This window comes from Hyla sarda, chromosome 10, assembly GCF_029499605.1.
Source record: "Hyla sarda isolate aHylSar1 chromosome 10, aHylSar1.hap1, whole genome shotgun sequence".
In the NCBI taxonomy this organism is placed as follows: domain Eukaryota; kingdom Metazoa; phylum Chordata; class Amphibia; order Anura; family Hylidae; genus Hyla; species Hyla sarda.
Window position 1 is genome coordinate 108,096,876 of NC_079198.1, and position 23,465 is coordinate 108,120,340.

Below are 23,465 nucleotides of genomic sequence, written 5' to 3' on the forward strand. Positions count from 1 at the left end.
CTCATCCTGTAATGTCACCTCCTGTACCTCAGACACCAATCCCCCTCATCCTGTAATGTCCCCTCCTGTACCTCAGACACCAATCCCCCTCATCCTTTAATGTCACCTCCTGTACCTCAGACACCAATCCCCCTCATCCTGTGATGTCACCTCCTGTACCTCAGACACCAATCCCCCTCATCCTGTATTGTCACCTCCTGTACCTCAGACACCAAACCCCCTCATCCTGTAATGTCACCTCCTGTACCTCAGACACCAATCCCCCTCATCCTGTAATGTCACCTCCTGTACCTCAGACACCAATCCCCCTCATCCTGTAATGTCACCTCCTGTACCTCAGACACCAAACCCCCTCATCCTTTAATGTCACCTCCTGTACCTCAGACACCAATCCCCCTCATCCTGTGATGTCACCTCCTGTACCTCAGACACCAATCCCCCTCATCCTGTAATGTCACCTCCTGTACCTCAGACACCAATCCCCCTCATCCTGTAATGTCACCTCCTGTACCTCAGACACCAATCCCCCTCATCCTGTAATGTCACCTCCTGTACCTCAGACACCAATCCCCCTCATCCTGTGATGCCACCTCCTGTACCTCAGACACCAATCCCCCTCATCCTGTGACGCCACCTCCTGTAACCCCGATACAAGCACTATGATCCCTTAATGCCAATGTCAGAACCTATAGGGTTAAAAGGTTCTGACAGGTTCTTTGTTGTTTTTTTGTTGCTGGGTTACGCCCGGCTGTCTGACTGGTCAGCTGACCTTGATTGCAGCACCTGTTCTGGCTACATATAAGCTGGCAGTCTACTCCCAGTCAGTGTTTACCATAGAGCTCAGTTTGTACTCTAGCTAGCTGTCTTCTGTATTTGTAATATCTGGCTCTTTGAACTTTTGGCTCCTCTCTCTGACTATTATCTCTGGTATTAGCAATTTTGTACTGTGACATCTCCTGGCTTCAGACGCGGATAGTTGACATTGGTTTTATTGTATTTAGTGTTTAGTCTTTCTTTGTTAGTCTGTTTGTTCCTACTGTCTCCAGACCTAAGTCTGTGTCATTGTAGTTTATTATTTTGACAATTACGCCCCTCACTTATATAGGAAGGGACTGTCTTCGTGGTTACGGACCTGTCATTTAGGGCAAGTACGTAAGTAGGCAGGGACAGGGGAGCGAGAGAGAATGGAGTGCACTCCTTCCCTGCCCATACGTGACAGCCACCTCCTGTAACCCGGATACAATCCACCTCATCCTGTGAGGCCACCTCCTGTAACCCCAATATCTGCCCCTCATGCTGTGACACCATCTCCTGTAACCCATGATACCAGCCCCCCTATCCTGTAACCCCACCATCTGTAACCCAAATACCAGCCCCCTCATCCTGTAATGTCACCTCGTGTAACCCAGCTAAAAGGCTGACGCCACCTCCTGTACCCCAGACACCATCTCCTCTCACTCTGTGACGCCACCTCCTGTAACCCAGATACCAGCCCTCCTCATGCTGTGATGCCACTTCCTATAACCCCGATACCAGCCTCCCTCATCCTGTGATGCCACCTCCTATACCCCAAACACCATCCCCTCCCATCCTATGATGCCACCTCCTGTACCCCAGACACCATCCCCTTTTATTCTGTGACTCCACCTCCTGTAACCCAGATACCAGCCACCCTCATCCTGTGATGCCACCTCCTGTACCCAAGACACCATCCCCTTATTCTGTGACTCCACCTCCTGTACCCCAGACAACATCCCCTTATTCTGTGATGCCACCTCCTGTACCCCAGACACCACCCCTCCCATCCTGTGACGCCACCTCCTGTACCCCAGACACCATCCCCTATTATTCTGTGACTCCACCTCCTGTAACCCAGATACCAGCCACCTTCATTCTGTGATGCCACCTTTTATAACCCAGATACCAGCCCCCTCATCTGATGCTGTCTCCTGTGACCCAGATTCTTAGCTGACGTAAGCGGCAGGAATAGGCACAGTTCTTCATGCAGAGGTGTCCTAAGGGGGTGTTCTGACAGTATTGTATCCTTTTGATTTTCCTTATGTTAACAGTCATCCATTCTAATTTTTTTTTTCCCTGCATTGCCTTGAGCTCTTCCTTGGGTGGCAGCAGCCTTTTGGGTTGACACCCAGCTGTTCATGTTTCCTGAATGACATATAAACCTAATGTACAGAGCTAGATTTGTCACACTTCTGATCTCCAGGTGTTGTGTGTGTCATTCTTTCTTGTATATCACTGCTCATTATACACCTCAGATTGGGCGTTTATGTGTTTTTGCCAGAAGTGAGTCTATTTCCAGTGTTACACAATCACAGCAGACCTGTAAATGGAGGCCGTAGGTTAATTTACTTTTATTTACCATTTACTAGAAAGTACCGTATATACTCGAGTATAAGCCGATTTTTCGTGCTGAAAACACCCCCCTCGGCTTATACTCGAGTGAACTCCCCCACCCGCAGTGGTCTTCAACCTGCGGACTTCCAGAGGTTTCAAAACTACATCTCCCAGCAAGCCCGGGCAGCCATCGGCTGTCCGGGCTTGCTGGGAGTTGTAGTTTTGAAACCTCCGGAGGTCCGCAGGTTGAAGACCACTGCGGCCTTCAACATCATCCAGCCCCCTCTCACCCCCTTTAGTTCTGAGTACTCACCTCCGCTCGGCGCTGGTCCGGTCCTGCAGGGCTGTCCGGAGAGGAGGTGGTCCGGTGGCATAGTGGTTCCGGGCTGCTATCTTCACCGGGGAGGCCTCTTCTAAGCGCTTCGGGCCCGGCCTCAGAATAGTCACGTTGCCGTGACAACGACGCAGAGGTGCGTTCATTGCCAACGTACTTATGCGTCATTGTCAAGGCAACGCCTCTATTCCGGGCCGGAAGCGCGGAGAAGAGGCGCCCCCGGTGAAGATAGCAGCCCGGACCACCTCCTCTCCGGACAGCCCTGCAGGACCGGACCAGCGCCGAGCGGAGGTGAGTACTCAGAACTAAAGGGGGTGAGAGGGGGCTGGATGATGTTGAAGGCCGCAGTGGTCTTCAACCTGCGGACCTCCGGAGGTTTCAAAACTACAACTCCCAGCAAGCCCGGACAGCCGATGGCTGCCCGGGCTTGCTGGGAGTTGTAGTTTTGAAACCTCTGGAGGTCCGCATGTTGAAGGCCGCAGTGGTCTTCAACCTGCGGACCTCCGGAGGTTTCAAAACTACAACTCCCAGCAAGCCCGGACAGCCGATGGCTGCCCGGGCTTGCTGGGAGTTGTAGTTTTGAAACCTCTGGAGGTCCGCATGTTGAAGGCCGCAGTGGTCTTCAACCTGCGGACCTCCGGAGGTTTCAAAACTACAACTCCCAGCAAGCCCGGACAGCCGATGGCTGCCCGGGCTTGCTGGGAGTTGTAGTTTTGAAACCTCTGGAGGTCCGCAGGTTGAAGACCACTGAGGGCGAATGATGAGAAGAGGATGATGAAGGGGGGGGGGGGTGTGGGGATGATGAAGGGGGGTGGGGATGATGAAGGGGGGGGGTGTGGGATGATTACAAGGGGATGATGAAGGGGGGATGTGTGGGATGATAAGGGGATGTGTGGGATGATGACAAGGGGATGATGAAGGGGGGATGTGTGGGATGATGACAAGGGGATGATGAAGGGGGGATGTGTGGGATGATGACAAGGGGATGATGAAGGGGGGATGTGTGGGATGATAAGGGGATGATGAAGGGGGGATGTGTGGGATGACAAGGGGATGATGAAGGGGGGATGTGTGGGATGATAAGGGGATGTGTGGGATGATGACAAGGGGATGATGAAGGAGGGATGTGTGGGATGATAAGGGGATGTGTGGGATGATGACAAGGGGATGATGAAGGGGGATGTGTGGGATGATGACAAGGGGATGATGAGGATGTTAATGACGGGTCTGGATGATGACAGGGGGGGATGATGTATTTCCCACCCTAGGCTTATACTCGAGTCAATAACTTTTCCTGGGATTTTGGGTTGAAATTAGGGGTCTCGGCTTATACTCGGGTCGGCTTATACTCGAGTATATACGATAACTAGAAATGTATTTTCCATCTTACCTAATTTCTTAAAAAAAACTCAATACTTTATTGACCTATGTTAATATGCCTTAGGATTACAAAACCTCCCTCTAGGTTCAGTATGAATGAATAATCGTATATATTGAAGAATCAATCTCCATTAGCTGAAAAGGCGTAATGTTATGGTGCTCCTGCAGTCCGCACTTGAACCACGTAAGGTGTGAAAAAAACACCAAAAAAAAAACGCCAGTGACTGACATTTTTGGCCCCTTTGGTGATTTTTTTTCAACATTTGTGAGGTACCAAAAAAAAGATACAGTAGCGATGGAAAAAAATGTATTTAACAACATTTAATTTTTTATAATTCAATTTTAATTTTTAAACAGGGATCAATTTATGTGGGCGGGCAGGGCACAAAAAATGTATACATTTTCTTTATTTTTTTTTTATAATTTTTAGGTAGTACTACTACTCCCAGCATGGAACACACTGTTCCATGATGGGAGTAGTAGTTCCTGTACTAATAGACAGATCGCCCCAAGTGTCACTCCTGACACCCGATGCGGTCGTCCATAATATAGCAGAGATGCAGAGCTGCTCTATACAGGCCGGCAAGTGATGTGAATAGAAATCCACATCACTCATTCATATTTTCCACCCAGAGTGGAGATTGGCCGGATGGTGGCAGCCAATCACTGATCTCAGAGGGAAATATGAATGAGTGAGTGGCCGGCCGGAGTACAGAGCAGAGATGCAGGAGAAAGCCGCTCCGCATCTCATGGATGAAGGATTATCGCAGCGGGTGTCAGGCGTGACATTCACTGTGATCTGTCCTTAAAGGGGTTTTCCAGGAAAAAACTTTTTTATATATATCAACTGGCTCCAGAAAGTTAAACAGATTTGTAATTTACTTCTATTAAAAAATCTTAATCCTTTCAGTACTTATGAGCTTCTGAAGTTAAGGTTGTTCTTTTATGTCTAAGTGCTCTCTGATGACACCTGTCTCGGGAAATGCCCAGTTTAGAATGGGTTTGCTATGGGGATTTGCTTCTAAACTGGGCGTTTCCCGAGACACGTGTCATCAGAGATGAATTGGACAGAAAAGAACAACCTTAACTTCAGAAGCTCATAAGTACTGAAAGGATTAAGATTTTTTAATAGAAGTAATTTACAAATCTGTTTAACTTTCTGGAGCCAGTTGACACACTTTGCTCCATGCTGGGAGCTGTAGTACCTGCATTATTAGACAGATCGCTACGAGTTTCACTTCTGACACCCGCTGTGATCCTCCTGTATAATGTTTAGACGCGGACGGACGCTCTTTTATGGTCCCTTGCACTGACGTGTGTGTGTGTGTGTGTGTGTGTGTGTGTATGTATGTATGTATGTATATATATATATATATATATATATATATATATATATATATATACACACAAAACAAACAAACAAAGTTCCTGTTATATATACCTATTCATATTTCCCGCAGAGAGCTGTGATTGGCTGGAACCATCTGGCCAATCACAGCTCTCTGCGGGAAATATGAATAGGTATGTATATACGGCAGTGCATGGGACCATAGAGCGAAATTACAACGGATCAGGGGCGATCTGTCAATTAGTACAGGTACTACTACCTCCATCATGGAACAGTTTGTTCCATGCTGGGAGTAGTAGTACTACCTAAAAAATGTTAAAAAAAATAAATAATTTGTGCCCTGCCCACACACATAAATTGATCCGTTTAAAAATTTATACAAATGTTGTTATAATAAAGATACATTTCGTTAAATACAAAATTTTCCATCACTACTGTATCTTTTTTAATATATACTAGCTGAGTACCCGGCGTTGCCCGGTTTTTCCTTCCTAATCCTTTTTGGGGAGGAAAATAAACAAAGGAGGAAGCTTTTGACTTCATATCCCGTTCTCATATATTGTTGTCATATCCCAACCCCACATCTCGACCTCCTGTCCCGACCTCCTATCCCGTCCTCCTATCCCGTCCTGCTATCCCGTCCTCGATCTCCTATCCCGTCCTCCTATCCCGTCCTCCTATCCCGTCCTCCTATCCCGTCCTCCTATTCCGTCCTCCTATCCCGTCCTCCTATCCCGTCCTCCTATCCCGTCCTCCTATCCCGTCCTCCTATCCCGTCCTCCTATCCCGACCTCCTATCCCGACCTCCTATCCCGACCTCCTATCCCGACCTCCTATCCCGACCTCCTATCCCGACCTCCTATCCCGACCTCCTATCCCGACCTCCTATCCCGACCTCCTATCCCGACCTCCTATCCCGACCTCCTATCCCGACCTCCTATCCCGACCTCCTATCTTGACCTCCTTTCCCGTCCTCCTATCCCAACTTCCTATCCCGTCCTCCTATCTTGTCCTCCTATCCCGACCTCCTATCCCGACCTCCTATCCCGACCTCCTATCCCGACCTCCTATCCCGACCTCCTATCCCGACCTCCTATCCCGACCTCCTATCCCGACCTCCTATCCCGACCTCCTATCCCGTCCTCCTATCCCGACCTCCTTTCCCATCCTCCTATCTTGACCTCCTATCCTCTCCTCCTATCTCGACCTCCTATCCCGTCCTCCTACCCCGACATCCTACCCCGACATCCTACCCCGACATTCTATTCCGACCTCATATCCCGTCCTCCTATCCCGACCTCCCATCCCGTCCTCATATCTCGACCTCCTATCCCGACCTCCCATCCCGTCCTCATATCTCGACCTCCCATCCCGTCCTCATATCCCGACCCGTAATATGTGTACCAGGTATTGAAATATCTCCAGCCTAATGGAAATTATGTGGGAACATACATTTCCCATTGATTTGCATTGGACTTTAAAAAAAAAAAACCTGACCCTCACAAATGGAGGTAGTTAAGGGTTAAATAACTATCCTATATTTTAAGTGGACATATAAGTAACATGTGACCAAGTATTATTGAAATATCTCCAGCCGTTTGGAAGTTATGCAGTAACATATATTTCCCATAGACTTGTATGGGACTTTAAACATAAGCCCCGCCCCTGGCAAATGGGGGGTGAGTAAGGGTTAAATTACCTATCCTATGTTTGTTGCTGACATATAAGTAACATGTGGCCAAGTTTCATGTTAATATCTTTAGCCGTTTGAAAGTTTTTGTGGAACATACATACATACATACATACATCAGGGATGTGGAATTTCTATCGCCCGACGCCCCGGACTAGCAGTTTTGGGCGCCGGGCAGGTGAATTTGTCCGGCCCTTAGCCCGGCTTCGGGCAAGCAGGGCCGGACCTGACAAGTGCGGCGGATCTGCAGTCTATATGGAGCGGGCAGGAGTCGGGAGCCCGCTCCATACAGACTGCAGATCCGAAGCAGAGCAGGGGAGATGAGAAGCTGTGTATGTCTCTCTCTCCCCTGCTCTGCAGACGTGCGGGGAGAGATGAGGGGGCGTGGCTTCTTGCTCCCCGTGCAGACCTGCGTCCTCTGGCTTCACTCCCCCCAGCTGTAGCTTCGGAGAGCTGAGGGGAGGAGGCGCGTCTGCGCGGGGAGACTGTATGCGGCGCTCTGCAGTATGTATGGAGCGGGCTCGGGATTCCTGCCCGCTCCATACTCTGCAGCCCCCGGCTGTTCTCAGTAGCCGGGGGCCGCCGCTAATAGCCAGCATGCGGCGATCGCCGCGGCTGGCTATTAACCCTTTAGATCGCCGCTGTCAAAGCTGACAGCGGCGTCTAAAGCCTGGGTTCTCAACCTGGGGTACGCGAAAACGCTGACAAATACCGGCCATGCATTGGCCAGTATTTGTCAGCGCATCGCCGCGGCAGCTCACTGTACAGTAGCGCGGCCAGAGATGCGGCCAGAGATGCGGCCGGGGCTACTGTAAGTGAGCTGCGTGGTTGCCAGGGAGACGTGTGGCCTCCCCTGACGTTGCGCAGAGTTGCCGCACAGCGCAGGGGGACGTCACACGTCAGTGCGGCCCTGTGGAACATCCCGTGAAGCAGCAGGCGACGGGACCACAGGACGCCAGGTAAACAGCTGTATGGCACAGAGGGGGGGGGGGGGGTACTGTATGGGACGGAGCACAAGGCATTAAGATGGAGGGGGGGGGGGAGTAATAAAGCACAAGGCATTGAAATTTTATGTCTTGTGCTTTATTACTCCCCTCTCCCCTTCCATCTTAATCCCCTTGCACCATTCCCCCCTTCCTCTGATCCCCCTTTTGCCATATCCGATAATAATGGCACAAGGGGATTAATATGGAGGGGGGAAAATGACAAAAGGGGATCAGAGGGAGGGGGTAATAATGACACAAGGGGATTAATATGGAGGAGGGGGGGTTGATTATCCCCCCTCCATCTTAATCCCCTTGTGCTATTATTATCCGATATGGCAAAAGGGGATCAGAGGGAGGGGGGAATTATCAAACCCCCCCCCCCTCCATATTAATCCCCCTGTATCATTATCCCCCCCTCCATCTTAATCCCCTTGTTCCATATTGGATAATAATGGCACAAGGGGATAAAGATGGAGGGGGAATAATGGTAAAAGGGAATCAGAGGGAGGTGGGAATTGTGGGACAGGGGGAGTAAGACGGAGGGGGAATAATAGCACAAGGGGATTAAGATGGAGATGGGATGCATTAGTATAAAGGTAGGAACACGCCTTTTGTCTGCGGGTACCCCTCGGTCTCAAGTTCCGCGTGAGGGGGTACCCGTGGACATACTTTCAGGCCTTGGGGGTACGGTCGCCGAAAAGGTTGAGAACCACTGGTCTAAAGGGACATGTGAATGCTCCCTGGTGGGCTAGGGGGGTGGATCACCCCCCCCCACAGCGCAATCGCAGGGGGGCGATCCACTATGGAGGTAGCCGGAGAACTTACCTCTGCTTCCTCCTGTCCTGGCTCTGTCATTGATAGATCCTGGCTGGACCAGGCTCTATCAATGGATCACAGAGCACACAGATTAATAGAGTTCAATAGAATCTATTCATCTGTCTGAGGAATCTAATGATTCCTACTATAAGTCTAATAAAGTGTAAAAGAAAAAAAAAAAAGTTTTAATAAAAGTTTGAAAGACACCCAGTGGTCTTCAAACTGTGCCCCTCCAGATGTTACAAAACTACAATTCCCAGCATGCCCGGACAGCCGTTAGCTGTCCGGGCATGCTGGGAGTTGTAGTTTTGCAACATCTGGAGGGACACAGTTAGAAGACCGCTGCATTAACCCCTTCCATGTTAAAAGTTCAAATCACCCCCTTTTCCTATATACAAACATGCAAACATAATAAAAATAAACATATTTGGTATCGCTTCGTGTGTAATTGTGCAACCTATTAAAACATAACATTATGTATCCCGTACGGTAAATGTAATAAAAATACCAAACCACAGATTTGCAATTTTTATAATATCCCAGAAAAAAAAAGTTAAAAAGCGATTAAAAAGTCAGATCAATGCCAAAATGTTACCGATACAAAAAACAGATTATGGCGCAAAAAATGATCCCTCATACAGCCTGGTATGCGGAAAAAAATAAAGCTACAGGGGTTAAAAAATGGCAATTTAAAAAATTAGAAAAAGTTCAGAATTAGTAAAACATGACGTAAACGATGCAAATCTGATATCGCTGTAATCAGGCGCCTAAAGTAAAAAACTAACATGTTACCTCAACCACAAGGTAAATGGCGCAGAAAAGAAAAACCACCAAATCTGCAAAATTAGCTTTTACTATTTCAATTTCACTTCCCTAAATATATATATATTTTTTGGTTCAGAGAATACGTTATTAAAAAATTAAAAGGTATCCTTATAGTAGGTATTTATGGCTATTATAGGGCGAGGAGGAAAAAATCAGAGCGTAAAAGCGAAAATTGGCCGGGACAAGTAGATCGTCATGAGGGACAAGTAGATTTTGCTCCATTTTAGTCCCGTGGACAAGTAGTTTTTTATAAAATTTCCACACCCCTGCATACATACATACACACACACACACACACGTTGAGTTTTATATATATAGATATATTTTTTGATGGTACCCTACAAAATGTTATTTAAAAAAAATCTCCATCACTTTTTTGGATCGTTAAAGTCCAAAAAAGAATAAAAACAGCCGGCAAAACCGCCAAAGTTAAAACCCACATGTCGTTTTTCTTGGCGTTTATCTACTCTCATAGACTTCAATGGGAGAAAAACTATTTCAGGGACAAAAGCCATAGGCTCAACATGCTGCGACTTTGCAAAACTGCTAACGAGCTGAAAAACGCCAAAAAGAGTGAAAATACACCTAAAGGAAGAAAAAAAAAACGCCAAATTGAAAAACGCATAGTGGAAAAAGAATTTTGCGATTTCTCATTTATTTACAGTGAACATCTGGCCTCAGCGTTTTATGGCCGGAAAAAAACACCATGCGTCAGAATAGGCGTTTTTCTTGGCGTTTCCCCCCCAAGTGGAAACTTAGCCTAACTGAACACAAAGCAGCTGTTTAAAAACTGTTAGCAAAGCCTCTTCCAACCTGTTTTACTACAGAGCAGAAGCGTCTTCAGGGGTAATGATCACAAGGAACTCCAGGACTGTATCTATAACAAGGGGGCAGCCGCTACGTCTTGAGGAAAAAAGGTTTCTACACCAGCACAGATGGGGGTTCTTTACTGTAAGAGCAGTGAGACTCTGTAAAAGAGTTCAAAAGGGGTCTGGATGCATTTTTGGAGAATAATAACATTGCTGGTTATGTATACTAGATTTATAGGGACAGGATGTTGATCCAGAGATTTATTCTGATGCCATATTTGGAGTCGGGAAAGGATTTTTACCTCTAGTAGGAGTTCTTTTTTTTTGCCTTCCTCTGGATCAACTCAGTAGGGACTCATTAGGGTTATAGGTTGAACTTGATGGACTCTGGTCTTTTTTCAACCTTATGAACTATGTTACTATGACCTGGAGTTATAAAATCTTCAGTGATTACCAGTTTCACAATTCCAGTGCTCACCTGCATCCAGGGCCATATGCCACTGCTCATTCTATCGTGGGCACCAAGACAAAGGGGTTTATTTAGTGTAGTGTAGTTTTCTTTGTGGGTTTTGATTTCCGACAGGTATTTTCCCAAGGTATTTACTAAGGTTTCCCTACATTTTGCACTTTTCCCTACGCTTTTTTTTTTTTTTTTCCCCATGCTCTGATCTGTCGGGTTTTCCTCGGCTCAAATCCACCACATTTTCTGTGGAAACCTTAGTAAATATGTTGGAATTTTTCAAAACTGTTGGGGACACGCCCCTTTTATCGGGACCACTTTTTGGGGTTTACTTGTAAAATGGAGGGTTTTGGGTTTTTTTGGTCGCAAATTGTGTTGCATGGAACGTGCAACAAAATTTGGGCGTACAACCCAACAAAAAGGGTCGCGATCACGTTAGTAAATAAACCCCACATTTTTTCCCCTTCAGGGTATGATGCAGTAAATCCACAGTGGATTTTCATGTGGATGGTTTGCTGCAGGTTTTCTGCTTCAGATTTGGGAGCAGATTTAAAGGCGTACTCCGGTGCAAAATTATTTTATCCCATAATATTGTCAATTACCTGCGATATGTCAGATGCAAGCATACCCGACTTTTCGCTAAACCGGAAGTGCAGCCTGTCTGTCACAATTATGAATTTCGTACCCCGTGTATTCAGAGGTCCACGGCCATCTTGTTAACGAAACGTCACTGATCTTCATCTCCTCCTCCCTCTCTGCCTGCCCCCCTAGCTGCGAGCCATTCACTCCCACATCTTACATAGTCATATGTACTTCATTCCCACAGCCGTCATTTGCTGGGCTGTGTAAAAAAGTCTCAATGCCTCCCGCCTATCAGCGCTTGCTGCCAGCGCACTCTGCATCTCCCTGGGACTGGACACGTGACCTCCCAAGGCCAATGAAATCCCTGATAGTTACGCTGTTGTAACTAACAGGGATATTCTACAAACCACTTAGTAATTTCTTCAGATTCGCCTCCTGTTTATTGTGCATGCGCTCCCTCCCCCCATAGTAAAAGAAGTGGAAAAGCCGGGTGCAGCGGTGGGGCTCACTTTGATTGGTGCGGGGAATGGAGGGGAGGGAGATGCAAATGATTGGGGTGGTTTAATTGAAATGAATGGGGAGGGGAGAGCATGAGGTAGGGGAAGGGGTGAGGAGGAGGGAGGCACGGAGATACAGGAAACCGGAGCAAGGCAGCATGGGGGATGACTATTTGTACATCATCCTCCATACCACCATAACCCGGAAGTACCAGGAACTTTGCGACGCTATAGCGGGGAAACGGCTGGACCGATTGAAAAAAGAAGGACATGGACATAAAGGTACAGCTGTGTGGGAACATTTAGGGGTTAAACATTTTTGCACAGAACTCCTTTATTTAATTTATTTTTAAATCAATGTAATCGAGTTGCAGTCACAGCACATTCCACAGCAACTGCAGAGTCTATATTGTAAGTAGCATAGAGAGAGAGAGAGAAAGGACGATACGCGCCCCTGGTGAAGTACGTTATGGTAACAATATGGTGGTAGATGGAACACTACTTACCGAGCAGGGTTGGGCTCAGAGCACAACACCTAAGAAGACATCTAGAATATGGTCAGGGACCTGAATCCACAGCTCATCCCTCGCTAGTCTGGTGGGAAGACGACTATAGAAGAACAAATTTTGATCCAGCAGAGTAGGAACTTGGACCCAGTTAATGTCCAAAAAGGTTTTTATTAGCACTTAAAACTACATGAGGAAGGGTCCTGTTCGTACCAGAAACGTGTTAAGTGCTTATATTGTAAGTAGAGCACCCTTTTGCTGTTTTGTATGTTATCTTCTCTTTCTCTAGATCAGTGTTTCCCAACCAGGGCGCCTCCAGCTGTTGCAAAACAACAACTCCAAGCATGTCCGGACAGCCGAAGGCTATCCGGGCATGCTGGGAGTTGTAATTTTGCAACAGCTGGAGGCACCCTGGTTGGGAAACACTGATCTATATTGTAAGTAGAGCGCCCTCTTGCAGTTTTGTATTTTATCTTCTCTTTCTCTATATTGTAGAAGTGGCGCGCCCTCTTGCAGTGTTTGTTATGTTATTTCTGTCCTGCAGCTATTGTTTTCTACATTGTTCCAGGTTGGACGCCCCTCTTCCAGTAAGCACAGTGTGCTGCCCAGCGGCTCCTTACAGTTTCGGTCCCTAAGTAAGGAAGATCATGGAGAATGGGAATGTGTGGCCAGTAATGTAGTCACCAGTATCACTGCCAGCGCCCACCTCACTGTAATCGGTTAGTACACACTATTTAAAGGGTCGGTCTGGTTTTCTGGAAATTAGGATAAATTATTGTATTTTAAACTCCTTCAGATGTATAGTTTGCTCTGTGTACTTAACATGATCTCTGCTTGCTTTCAGTGTATAGAAACGGTCTTGTTTTACATATAAAACCTGTCCTAACCCAGTTCTGATCACTCAGCTAATGGCTTGTTAAAGTGTATCCGAGCAGGCAATCCTCACACAAGATTGAGCCTAAAAACTTTCATTAATAAAAAAAAAAGTAAATCCATCGCTTCATCCCCCAGCTTGTATCAATCCGTTGTGTGGCCCCATTAGAAGTCTAGGGGGCCATCCAGGGAAGATAGATGAAGATCATTGCAAGCTGAGGGGTGAAGTGCGCTACCGCACATTTCTCCCTACTCATTTTCTTGATCGTTGGGGGTATCTGCATTGAGACCCTGACCAGTTAAGACTTTCGACATATGTCTGTGACATATTCATTTTTTTATTTAATGACAGGGACACTGTAAGTCAGATCATTGGATTTTTCCTAAAACATAACATATCCCCTATTCCCCAGAGCCAGTATTGAGCAATAAATGTATATATACAGAATATTAATGTGTGTATGCTACTAGTCCATAAAAGAACATGTGGAAGACCTGCTATGTGTGTAGAGGAAGGAGAGATTCAACATGAAGATCCAAATAAACTTTAGGGACACACATGGTCAACAAGAAAATATTGTTCCAGCCTGTCAAATGTGCCTGTGCCCCGTGGCCACCATCTGCCTGTCTGTGCCCTGTAGTTCCCGCCAGCCTGCCTGTGCCCTGTAGCTGCCATCTGCCTGTCTGTGCCCTGTAGCTGCCATCTGCCTGTCTGTGCCCTGTAGCTGCCATCTGCCTGTCTGTGCCCTGTAGCTGCCATCTGCCTGTCTGTGCCCTGTAGCTGCCATCTGCCTGTCTGTGCCCTGTAGCTGCCATCTGCCTGTCTGTGCCCTGTAGCTGCCGTGAAAAATTACCTGTACCACGAGCCACACCAGAGAGGCAGCGGGAGATTAGGGAGGTAAATAAGTATCTCAGAAGCTGGTGTAGGAAGGAGGGGTTTGGGTTCTTGGAGAACTGGGCCGACTTCGCTGTCGGTTACCGGCTCTACCATAGGGACGGGCTGCACCTCAATGGGGAGGGGGCAGCTGTGCTTGGGGAGAAGATGGCTAGAAGGGTGGAGGAGTGTTTAAACTAGAGACTGGGGGGAAGGGTACCTACAATATAGAGTGGGAAGATAGTGTAGATAGTGTAAGGGTGGGGGGGGATTTATTAATGTGCCTGGGGGTGGAGTGGAGGGAGGGGTTAGAATAGTTAATAGGGATAGGCTTATAGGAAGAAAAAAACATACACCATTGAAATGCATGTTGAATAATGCAAGAAGTCTGACCAATAAAACTGATGAACTGGAGTTGATAATGTCTGAGGAGAATTACGGTATGACATAGTGGGTATAACAGAGACTTGGTTGGACGATAGCTGTGACTGGGCGGTCAACATACAAAGTTATAGTCTATTCAGGAAGGATCGGACAAAACGGAAAGGGGGAGGAGTTTGTCTTTATGTGAAATCCAGTCTGTAGGCCGCACTGCGGGAGGATATATGGGAGGGAAACGATAATGTGGAGGCATTATGGGTAGAAATTTATGGAGATAAAAAAAAAATTCTGATTATAACTAAAGACAATTATCTGTCCCAAATGGTGCAGGACCCGACCAGTGGGGGCGCCCTACTAGACTTAATATTAACCAACAGACCTGACAGAGTAACTAATGTGCAAGTAGAAGGACACCTGGGAAATAGTGATCATAATATAATACATTATAACTTGTTCTTCAATAAGGGAATCTCTCGAGGGGCCACAAAAACAATGAACTTTAGGAAGGCAAAGTTTGATCAACTCAGAGAAGCCCTTAACAATATAAAATGGGATAATGTCCTGAAAAACAAGAATACTGACACTAAATGGGGAATCTTTTAAGAATATTACCAGGTCCAGATGGCATTCACCCCCGTGTTCTAAAGGAATTAAGTAATGTAATAGACAGACCTCTATTTTTTATATTCAGGGACTCTATAGTGACAGGGACTGTTCCCCAGGACTGGCGCATGGCAAATGTGGGGCCAATATTTAAAAATGGGTCAAACGGTGACACTGGGAATTATAGGCCTGTTAGTTTAACCTCCGTTGTATGCAAATAGTTTGAGGGTTTTCTAAGAGATGCTATTTTGGAGTATCTTGATAAAAATAAATGTATAACCCCATATCAGCATGGCTTTATGAGGGATCGGTCCTGTCAAACTAACCTGATCAGCTTTTATGAGGAGGTGAGCTCCAGACTGGACCAGGGGGAATCGCTGGATGTCATATATCTGGATTTTTGATAGTAACTGGCTCAATGATAGGAAACAGAGGGTGGTTATTAATGGTACTTACACTGATTGGGTGACTCTAACTAGTGGGGTACCACAGGGGTCAGTCTTAGGTCCTATTTAGTATATTTATTAATGACCTTGTAGAGGGGTTGAATAGTAAGGTAGCAATCTTTGCAGATGATACTAAACTCTGTAAAGCGGTAAACACAATAGAGGACAGGGCACTGTTACAAATGGATCTGGATAGGTTGGAGGTTTGGGCTGGGAAGTGGCAGATGAGGTTCAACACTGATAAATGTAAGGTAATGCACATGGGGAGGAAAAATCCGGGCTGGGATTATGTATTAAATGGGAGAACACTTGGGACGACTGACATGGAAAAGGGCTTGGGAGTCTTAGTTAACAGTAAATTTAGCTGTAGTGACCAGTGTCGGGCAGCTGCTGCCAAGGCAAATAAAATCCTGGGGGGCATCAATAGGGGCATAGATGCCCACGACAAGGAAATAATTCTACCGCTGTACAAATCACTAGTCAGACCACACATGTAATACTGTGTACAGTACTGGGCACCAGTGTACAAGAAAGATATAGTAGAGCTGGAGAGGGTTCAAAGACGGGCAACCAGAGTAATACGGGGAATGGGAGGACTATAGTACCCAGAAAGATTATCAGAATTGGGGTTATTTAGTTTAGAAAAAGAAGACTTAGGGGCGACCTAATAACTATGTATAAATATATCAGGGGACAGTACAGAGATTGTATATATAACAAGGGGGCATCCTCTACATCTAGAGGAAAGAAGGTTTCTACACCAGCACAGACGGGGGTTCTTTACTGTAAGAGCAGTGAGACTGTGGAATTCTCTGCCTGAGGAGGTGGTCATGATGAACTCTGTAAAAGAGTTCAAAAGGGGTCTGGATGCATTTTTGGAGAATAATAACATCGCTGGTTATGGATACTAGATTTATAGGGACAGAACGTTGATCCAGGGATTTATTCTGATGCCATATTTGGAGTCGGGAAGGAATTTTTACTTCTAGTATGAGGGTTTTTTGCCTTCCTCTGGATCAACTCAGTAGGTTTATTGGTTGAACTTAATGGACTCTGTTCTTTTTTTCAACCTTATTAACTATGTTACTAACTATGTCTGCCTGTCTGTGCCCTATAGTTGCCGTCTGCCTGTCTGTGCCCTGTAGCCCCCACCCGCTTGCCTATGCCCTGTAGCCTCCACCCGCCTGTCTGTGCCCTGTAGCTCCCGTCTGCCTGTCTGTACCTTGTAGCCCCCACCCGCTTGACTGTGCCCTGTAGGTCCTGCCTGCCTGTCTGTGCTTTCATGCTTTCCAGAGCCTCTGCCTTCTGCTAGTTGTAGGAGTTGTGTGACATTTTGACCCTTCTTTCCAGGCACCAGTCCTCATGCTCCTTCCAGTGTCCGGGTCATGGTGTCTATGAATACGGCCAATGTTTCCTGGGAATCTGGCTACGATGGAGGATTTGAGCAAACATTCTCAGTTTGGTACGGCGCTCTGTGAGTCACCCAGCATGCTTTGCAGCTTTTTCTCCACTGTCTTGATGTGTCTTCCATTTTCTGCTTGGGGACAAGGCCCTGATGTTGCAGAGCATTCCTCCGTGAGTATATATATGTGTGTATATACAGGCCCTGAGTATATACGGATTACACATATATGGAGTGCCAACACCTCTCCGCCTGTCTATTGTGTGACGTTTTGATGGCTGCCGCAACCTGTACACTATAATATGTGTATAGAGCAGACTTTAAAGCAGCAGTCTGCACCAAAAGGTAGTATGGCTGTGCACCTGACACTAGAGATCAATCTGAAGCCCCTTGGGGAGGTTGTGGGCTGCTCCTCGCATGTGGGGGGGTCTTCAGATGGTAATGGGCGCAGTGTCGTCCACATTTTTTTTTCACCAGTTGGTCACCTTTGAGCTTAGCCGTAAAATCCGGTGATTGTTACATGTCTATTCTGTGGCTTCTCTAAAGGATCAAACGTGCACAATTCGGGCCTCATGACTGGGTCTCCATGCCAGTAGCCGGTGGGGCGAACTCCCTCCTCATAGATTCTTTGGATCCAGAAACCGAATACCAGTTCAGTGTTCTGGCGCAGAACAAGTTGGGGACGAGTTCATTCAGCGAAGTGGTGACAGTGCAGACGCTGGGTGAGGCTCCTAGTCCTTCTGTTTTGGTGATTTCTACATTCTCCTCTGTCTCATGAATGTCTTATTCTCTTCCTTTTGAAGCCTTCCCCATCACAACCCCCGAACCGCTACTGGTCTTGACCTCACCCCGCTGCCTCATAGCCAACCGCACCCAGCAGGGTGTGCTCCTATCCTGGCTGCCGCCGGCCAATCACAGCTTCCCACTTGATCGCTACATTATGGAATTTCGCTTAGCTGAGCGTTGGGACATCTTGGATGACTCGATTGCTGGCACTGAGACTGAGATCCTGGCAAAGGAATTGTCCCAGGTACGGACCTGATATTCACTGAAGGTGTTATTAGTGCACATCTATGACAAATATCCAGTTATAATGCAGCAGTAATAAAGAGCAAAAGGATATGGAGCAAAGTGAACTGTTGACGTCTGTGGTAATAACTGGGGAAAAAAACTGAAAGTCCTGAAATCCCATCACAAAACAAGTGTCTGAGTGGAGGGGGAGGGGTGATATATACAGCGGGTGGGAGAAGTCTGATTATTGGGGTGCCTTATAGGTTATACAGCTGAAGGGAGGAGTCTGATTATTGGGGTTCCAATAAGTTCTTCAGCAGAATTATTGAAGTGACTTATAAGTTATACAGCAGCAGGGAGGAGTCTTATTATTAGGAAGACTTATAAGTTATACAGCAGAAGGGAGGAGTCTGATTATTAGGAAGACTTATAAGTTATACAGCAGAAGGGAGGAGTCTGATTACTGGGGTTCCTATAAGTTATACAGCAGAAGGGAGGAGTCTGATTACTGGGGTTCCTATAAATTATACAGCAGACGGGAGGAGTCTGATTACTGGGGTTCCTATAAGTTATACAGCAGATGGAGAAGTCTGATTACTGGGCTTCCTATAAGTTATTCAGCAGAAGGGAGGAGTCTGATTACTGGGGTTCCTATAAATTATACAGCAGATGGAGAAGTCTGATTACTGGGCTTCCTATAAGTTATACAGCAGAAGGGAGGAGTCTGATTACTGGGGTTCCTATAAGTTATACAGCAGATGGAGAAGTCTGATTACTGGGCTTCCTATAAGTTATACAGCAGAAGGGAGGAGTCTGATTGTTGGGGTGACACTTTATGGGGTTTAGAGAGATAATAATGATAATTTACTTTTACGTTTGTTATGGGATTTATGGACTATATCGCTATCCAGTTATTGCTTGTAACATAATCACTTTGCAACATCATGTTGTCGCTTTGTGTCATTCCTATTTGTCTCCTTTTCGTGGTCTTTTATACTGCATTATTCCAAGACATAATCTGCTGTATTAAACCGTGGCTGCCAATACTGCAGATTCACCTCTTCATCCTCCTGGCAATGCATAATCTGTTGACGTCTCTCAACAAGACGTCTGTCTTTCCCAGCATTCCCCAGGTAAGTGACTCCTTAGGTTGGGTTCATACAGCTGAAAATGTGTGGAATGTCCGCCCAAAAAACATGGGCAGGTGTTCTGGATATTTGAATAATTCGATGGGCGCTAGGACTCTTATAGACGGCGATGCATTTCCAAGCAAAATCAGAAGAAAAGAAAGACAAGATGGCTGAATCAGGAAATTCCGCTTTGTGCACAATGCAACAGAATCCCATTCAGATCAGTCGGACCATACTGCAGCAGAATATTTCTGCAGAATTCCGCACAAACATTCCACAGTGTGAACATACCCTTACACTTGGACCTGTATTTTCCCAGTAGTCTCCAAAGAAGCCTCCTGGACCGTTCTACTCTTTCCCACTTTCTACCTGCAGCTTTATCTTGTTGTTTTCTTTCTAGGACACTTGGTACGAGTTCCGTGTGCTCGCCGTCATGCAGGATCTCATCAGTGAGCCCAGTAACATCGCCGGGGTGTCCAGTACGGGTACGTAAAGCTGCACCCGCCATATGCACTGACAAAGACCATCAATAGATAGCTTCAGCAAGTGTTAGCAGTGTGCTCCCTGTGGAGGCTGTCTGGAATAATGTCATAACTCAATTATGAATTATGGTAAAAAAAAACACGTTAATAAAATATGTGACCTTTATGAATTGCTAAAATATAGCAAACAGGATGCAGATACGAGTTCTTTTAATGTTGTAGCGCTAGAAAATAATAGAATAACATAGATAAGGATAAAATATGCATATTTTTTGGGTTACAAGTATACATCTATGAGTATATAACAAACACAATGTCAGATATGAATATAAAGAATATGAATGAAACATTAGAAAGTTTAGTAACTACATTGCAGTAAACAACACCAAATTATATCACAGAAGATAGTTTAAATATATATATGCATATTATTCCGGAAAGTGAACTGATATCAAATAGGCAAACATCTAATTGCTAAATATATGAAAACAGGAGTGATGTCTGAATATACTTACTGAACAAAACAAATTTCTCCTGTATTGAAGGTATAGTACTAGATAGGTAATAGAGGTAATCTGCAGTACTAATTATTTGTGAGGTGAATAAAAAAAAAAAAAGAAATAACCCACAATTTTTGCAACTTTTGGGGGGATTCTGTTTCTATGCAGGGCACTTTTTTGGGTAAAAATGACACATTATCTTTTGTCTGACTGTCCATGTGAGTACAAAGATACCAAATTTATATAAGTTTAGTTTTATTTTACTACTTTTATATGAAATTTAAACTCGCTTAAATTTAAAAATGCTTATACCTGCCTTATTCTGCCCCTATACATTTTTTTTTCAGTATAGGGGGCTGTATAAGGGCTCATTTTTTGCACTGTGATTTTTAGCTTTGATCAATACCATTTTTGTTAAGATGAATATTTTGTGATCCCTTTTTATTCCATTGATGTGATAAAAAAGGGAAAAAAAACGCAATTCTGAAGTTTAATATTTTTTTTTCCATTTATGCCTTTTACTGTGTAGTGGGGGAGGGGGGCACAATCCAGACCTCTGCACCACAAACAATGTTACTGGCCCCATGATGTGAATATGGGGCAGGGAAGGGCTTACCGTATATGCTCGAGTATAAGCCGACCCGAATATAAGCCGAGGCCCCTAATTTCACCCCAAAAACCCAGGAAAAGTTATTGACTCGATTATAAGCCTAGGGTGGGAAATACATCATCCCCCCCTGTCATCAACCTCATCATCATCACCCTGTCATCATCCCCCCTTCATCATCACCGCCTGTCATCATCCCCCCTGTCATCATCCCACCCCCCTTCATCATCACTGCCTGTCATCATCCCACCCCCCCTTCATCACCGCCTGTCATCATCATCCCCTTATCCCCCCTTCATCATCCCCTTATCATCCCACACCCCCCCTTCATCATCCCCTTGTAATTATCCCACACACCCCCTTCATCATCCCCTTGTCATCATCCCACAGCCCCCCTTCATCATCCCCTTGTCATCATCCCACACATCCCCCCTTCATCATCCCCTTGTCATCATCCCACACCCCCCCTTCATCATCCTCTTGTCATCATCCCACCCCCCCTTCATCATCCCCTTGTCATCATCCCACACCCCCTTGTCATCAACCCCTTGTCATCATCACACCCCCCCTTCATCATCACTACATGTCATCAGCCCCCCCCCCCCCCTTCATCATCACCGCTTGTCAATGTCTGATACAGTGGTCTTCAACCTGCGGACCTCCAGATGTTTCAAAACTACAACTTCCAGCAAGCCCGGGCAGCCATCGGCTTGCTGGGAGTTGTAGTTTTGAAACATCTGGAGGTCCGCAGGTTGAAGACCACTGCGGCCTTCGACATCATCCACCCCCCCCTCCCTCACCCCCTTTTAGTTTTGTACTCGCCTCCGCTCGGCGGGACGTTAGGGTGCGCTGGTCCGGGCCATCTGTGCTGCAGGACCGTCCAGTGGGGAGGGATAGTCGTTCCTGGCTGTCCATCTTCACCGGGGGGGGGCCCTCTTCTCCGCGCTTCGGGCCCGGAATAGAGACATTGCCTTGACGACGACGCACAGGGACGTTACTCATGAACGTCCCTGTGCGTCATCGTCAAGGCAACGTCTCTATTCCAGGGCCGGGCCCCAAGTGCGGAGAAGAGGCCCCCCCCCCCCCGGTGAAGATGGACAGCCCGGTACGACTATCCCTCCCCACCGGACAGTCCCTGCAGCACTGATGGCCCGGACCAGCTCACCCTAACGTCCCGCTGAGCGGAGGGGAGTACAAAACTAAAGGGGGTGAGAGGGGGGGGCTGGATGATGTCGAAGGCCGCAGTGGTCTTCAACCTGCGGACCTCCAGATGTTTCAAAACTACAACTCTCAGCAAGCCCGGACAGCCGTTGGCTGCCCGGGCTTGCTGGGAGTTGTAGTTTTGAAACATCTGGAGGTCCGCAGGTTGAAGACCACTGAGGGCGGAGAGTTCACTCGAGTATAAGCCGAGGAGGGTGTTTTCAGCACGAAAAATCGTGCTGAAAAACTCGGCTTACACTCGAGTATATACGGTACATTTTAATATACAATTAAAGAAGATATCTCATGCAGAACTGTTTTCTGCCATTATGCCCGTGCTGCCTGAATATAAAATGACAAATGGGACTCGCCTGCCGCTGCTCCCTCGGTATCCCATTTTCGCTGCTATAGTCCTCCGCTGCAGTCTTGTTCCCTGTTGCCTGTGGTCAATGCTTCACACTGCGGCTCAGCTAATCGCGGACCGCAGCGATGTCCCACTTCAGCTGGCAATAGGCTGAGCAACAGTGTGATGCATTGAGGCCCTAGATTGGTCGCCCCCTTTTGTTGTTTTATATTTTGACAGCCGGGCATAATGGCAGAAAATTGTTCTGCATGAGTTATTTCCTTTAAGGAAAATTTTGCGCAACTAAATTACCTAGTTTCCTTCACGAAACAAAAGAGGGTAAAGTTAATAACATAAGAAACCTTGTACTTTACCAGAGCTTATTTGAAGTGGCAATTTCTTGAAAAGATGGCTGTCAGGAGTTCAGGAAAGCCATGACACTATCCATGTCATCAGAACAGAGAAACATGGAGGAATATTTCTCTTTGGCTCTTCATAGCTCCCCCTTCAAGTAGCTCTGGGAGCTTACCAAAATTCTCTTGTTCTGTGTGTGTCTATCTCTTGGTCACATTTAAAAATGATTTGTATCTTTAAAACCCACCCTTCAGATAAATTCTATCCAATGATTTGGGGAGTGTGGTTATGCTAATTGGGCCATTAATGCCCACCAGGGGGTGCCTCTCTCCTGTAGGGTACATTCACACGGACGGATCCGCAGCATATTTTATACTGCGGATCCGCCGCCGATGTTCCCTATAGTGTTGCTTCTATATGTGCCTGCTCATAGCGGCAATATGCTGCTATGGGCAGACACGCTGCGAGGTGCGAGTCGCCACAATCATGTGCAGTGTACTCACACACATTGCAGCCACTCTCCCTGCTACTTGAGCTAGGCCGAGAGCAGCCGCAATTTATGGGAGTATGCTGCGCATGCGCGTAGTGACTCGCACATTGCAGTGTGTCTGCTCGTAGCGGTAGATTGCCGCAATGAGCAGGCACAGATGGAGGCAACACTGTAGGGTCTATTG

General features: G+C 46.5%; 1 protein-coding gene across 8 annotated transcripts in view; it reads left to right on the forward strand.

Moving 5' to 3' along the window:
• Nucleotides 1-23,465, forward strand: part of IGSF9B (immunoglobulin superfamily member 9B) — an 84,016-nt gene that overhangs the window by 30,273 nt on the left and 30,278 nt on the right. For 6 of the 8 annotated variants that reach the window (XR_008848529.1, XM_056544482.1, XM_056544486.1 and 3 more), the window contains 5 exons: nt 13,154-13,304; nt 17,113-17,236; nt 17,711-17,886; nt 17,968-18,194; nt 19,706-19,790. Coding sequence is in view for 7 of the 8 variants with exons in the window: in XM_056544482.1 (XP_056400457.1) it covers nt 13,154-13,304; nt 17,113-17,236; nt 17,711-17,886; nt 17,968-18,194; nt 19,706-19,790 (763 nt within the window). In the remaining variant the exon portion in view is untranslated. The remainder of the gene's footprint in view (nt 1-13,153; nt 13,305-17,112; nt 17,237-17,710; nt 17,887-17,967; nt 18,195-19,705; nt 19,791-23,465) is intronic. The other 2 variants (XM_056544485.1, XM_056544484.1) reach the window with 1 other exon arrangement.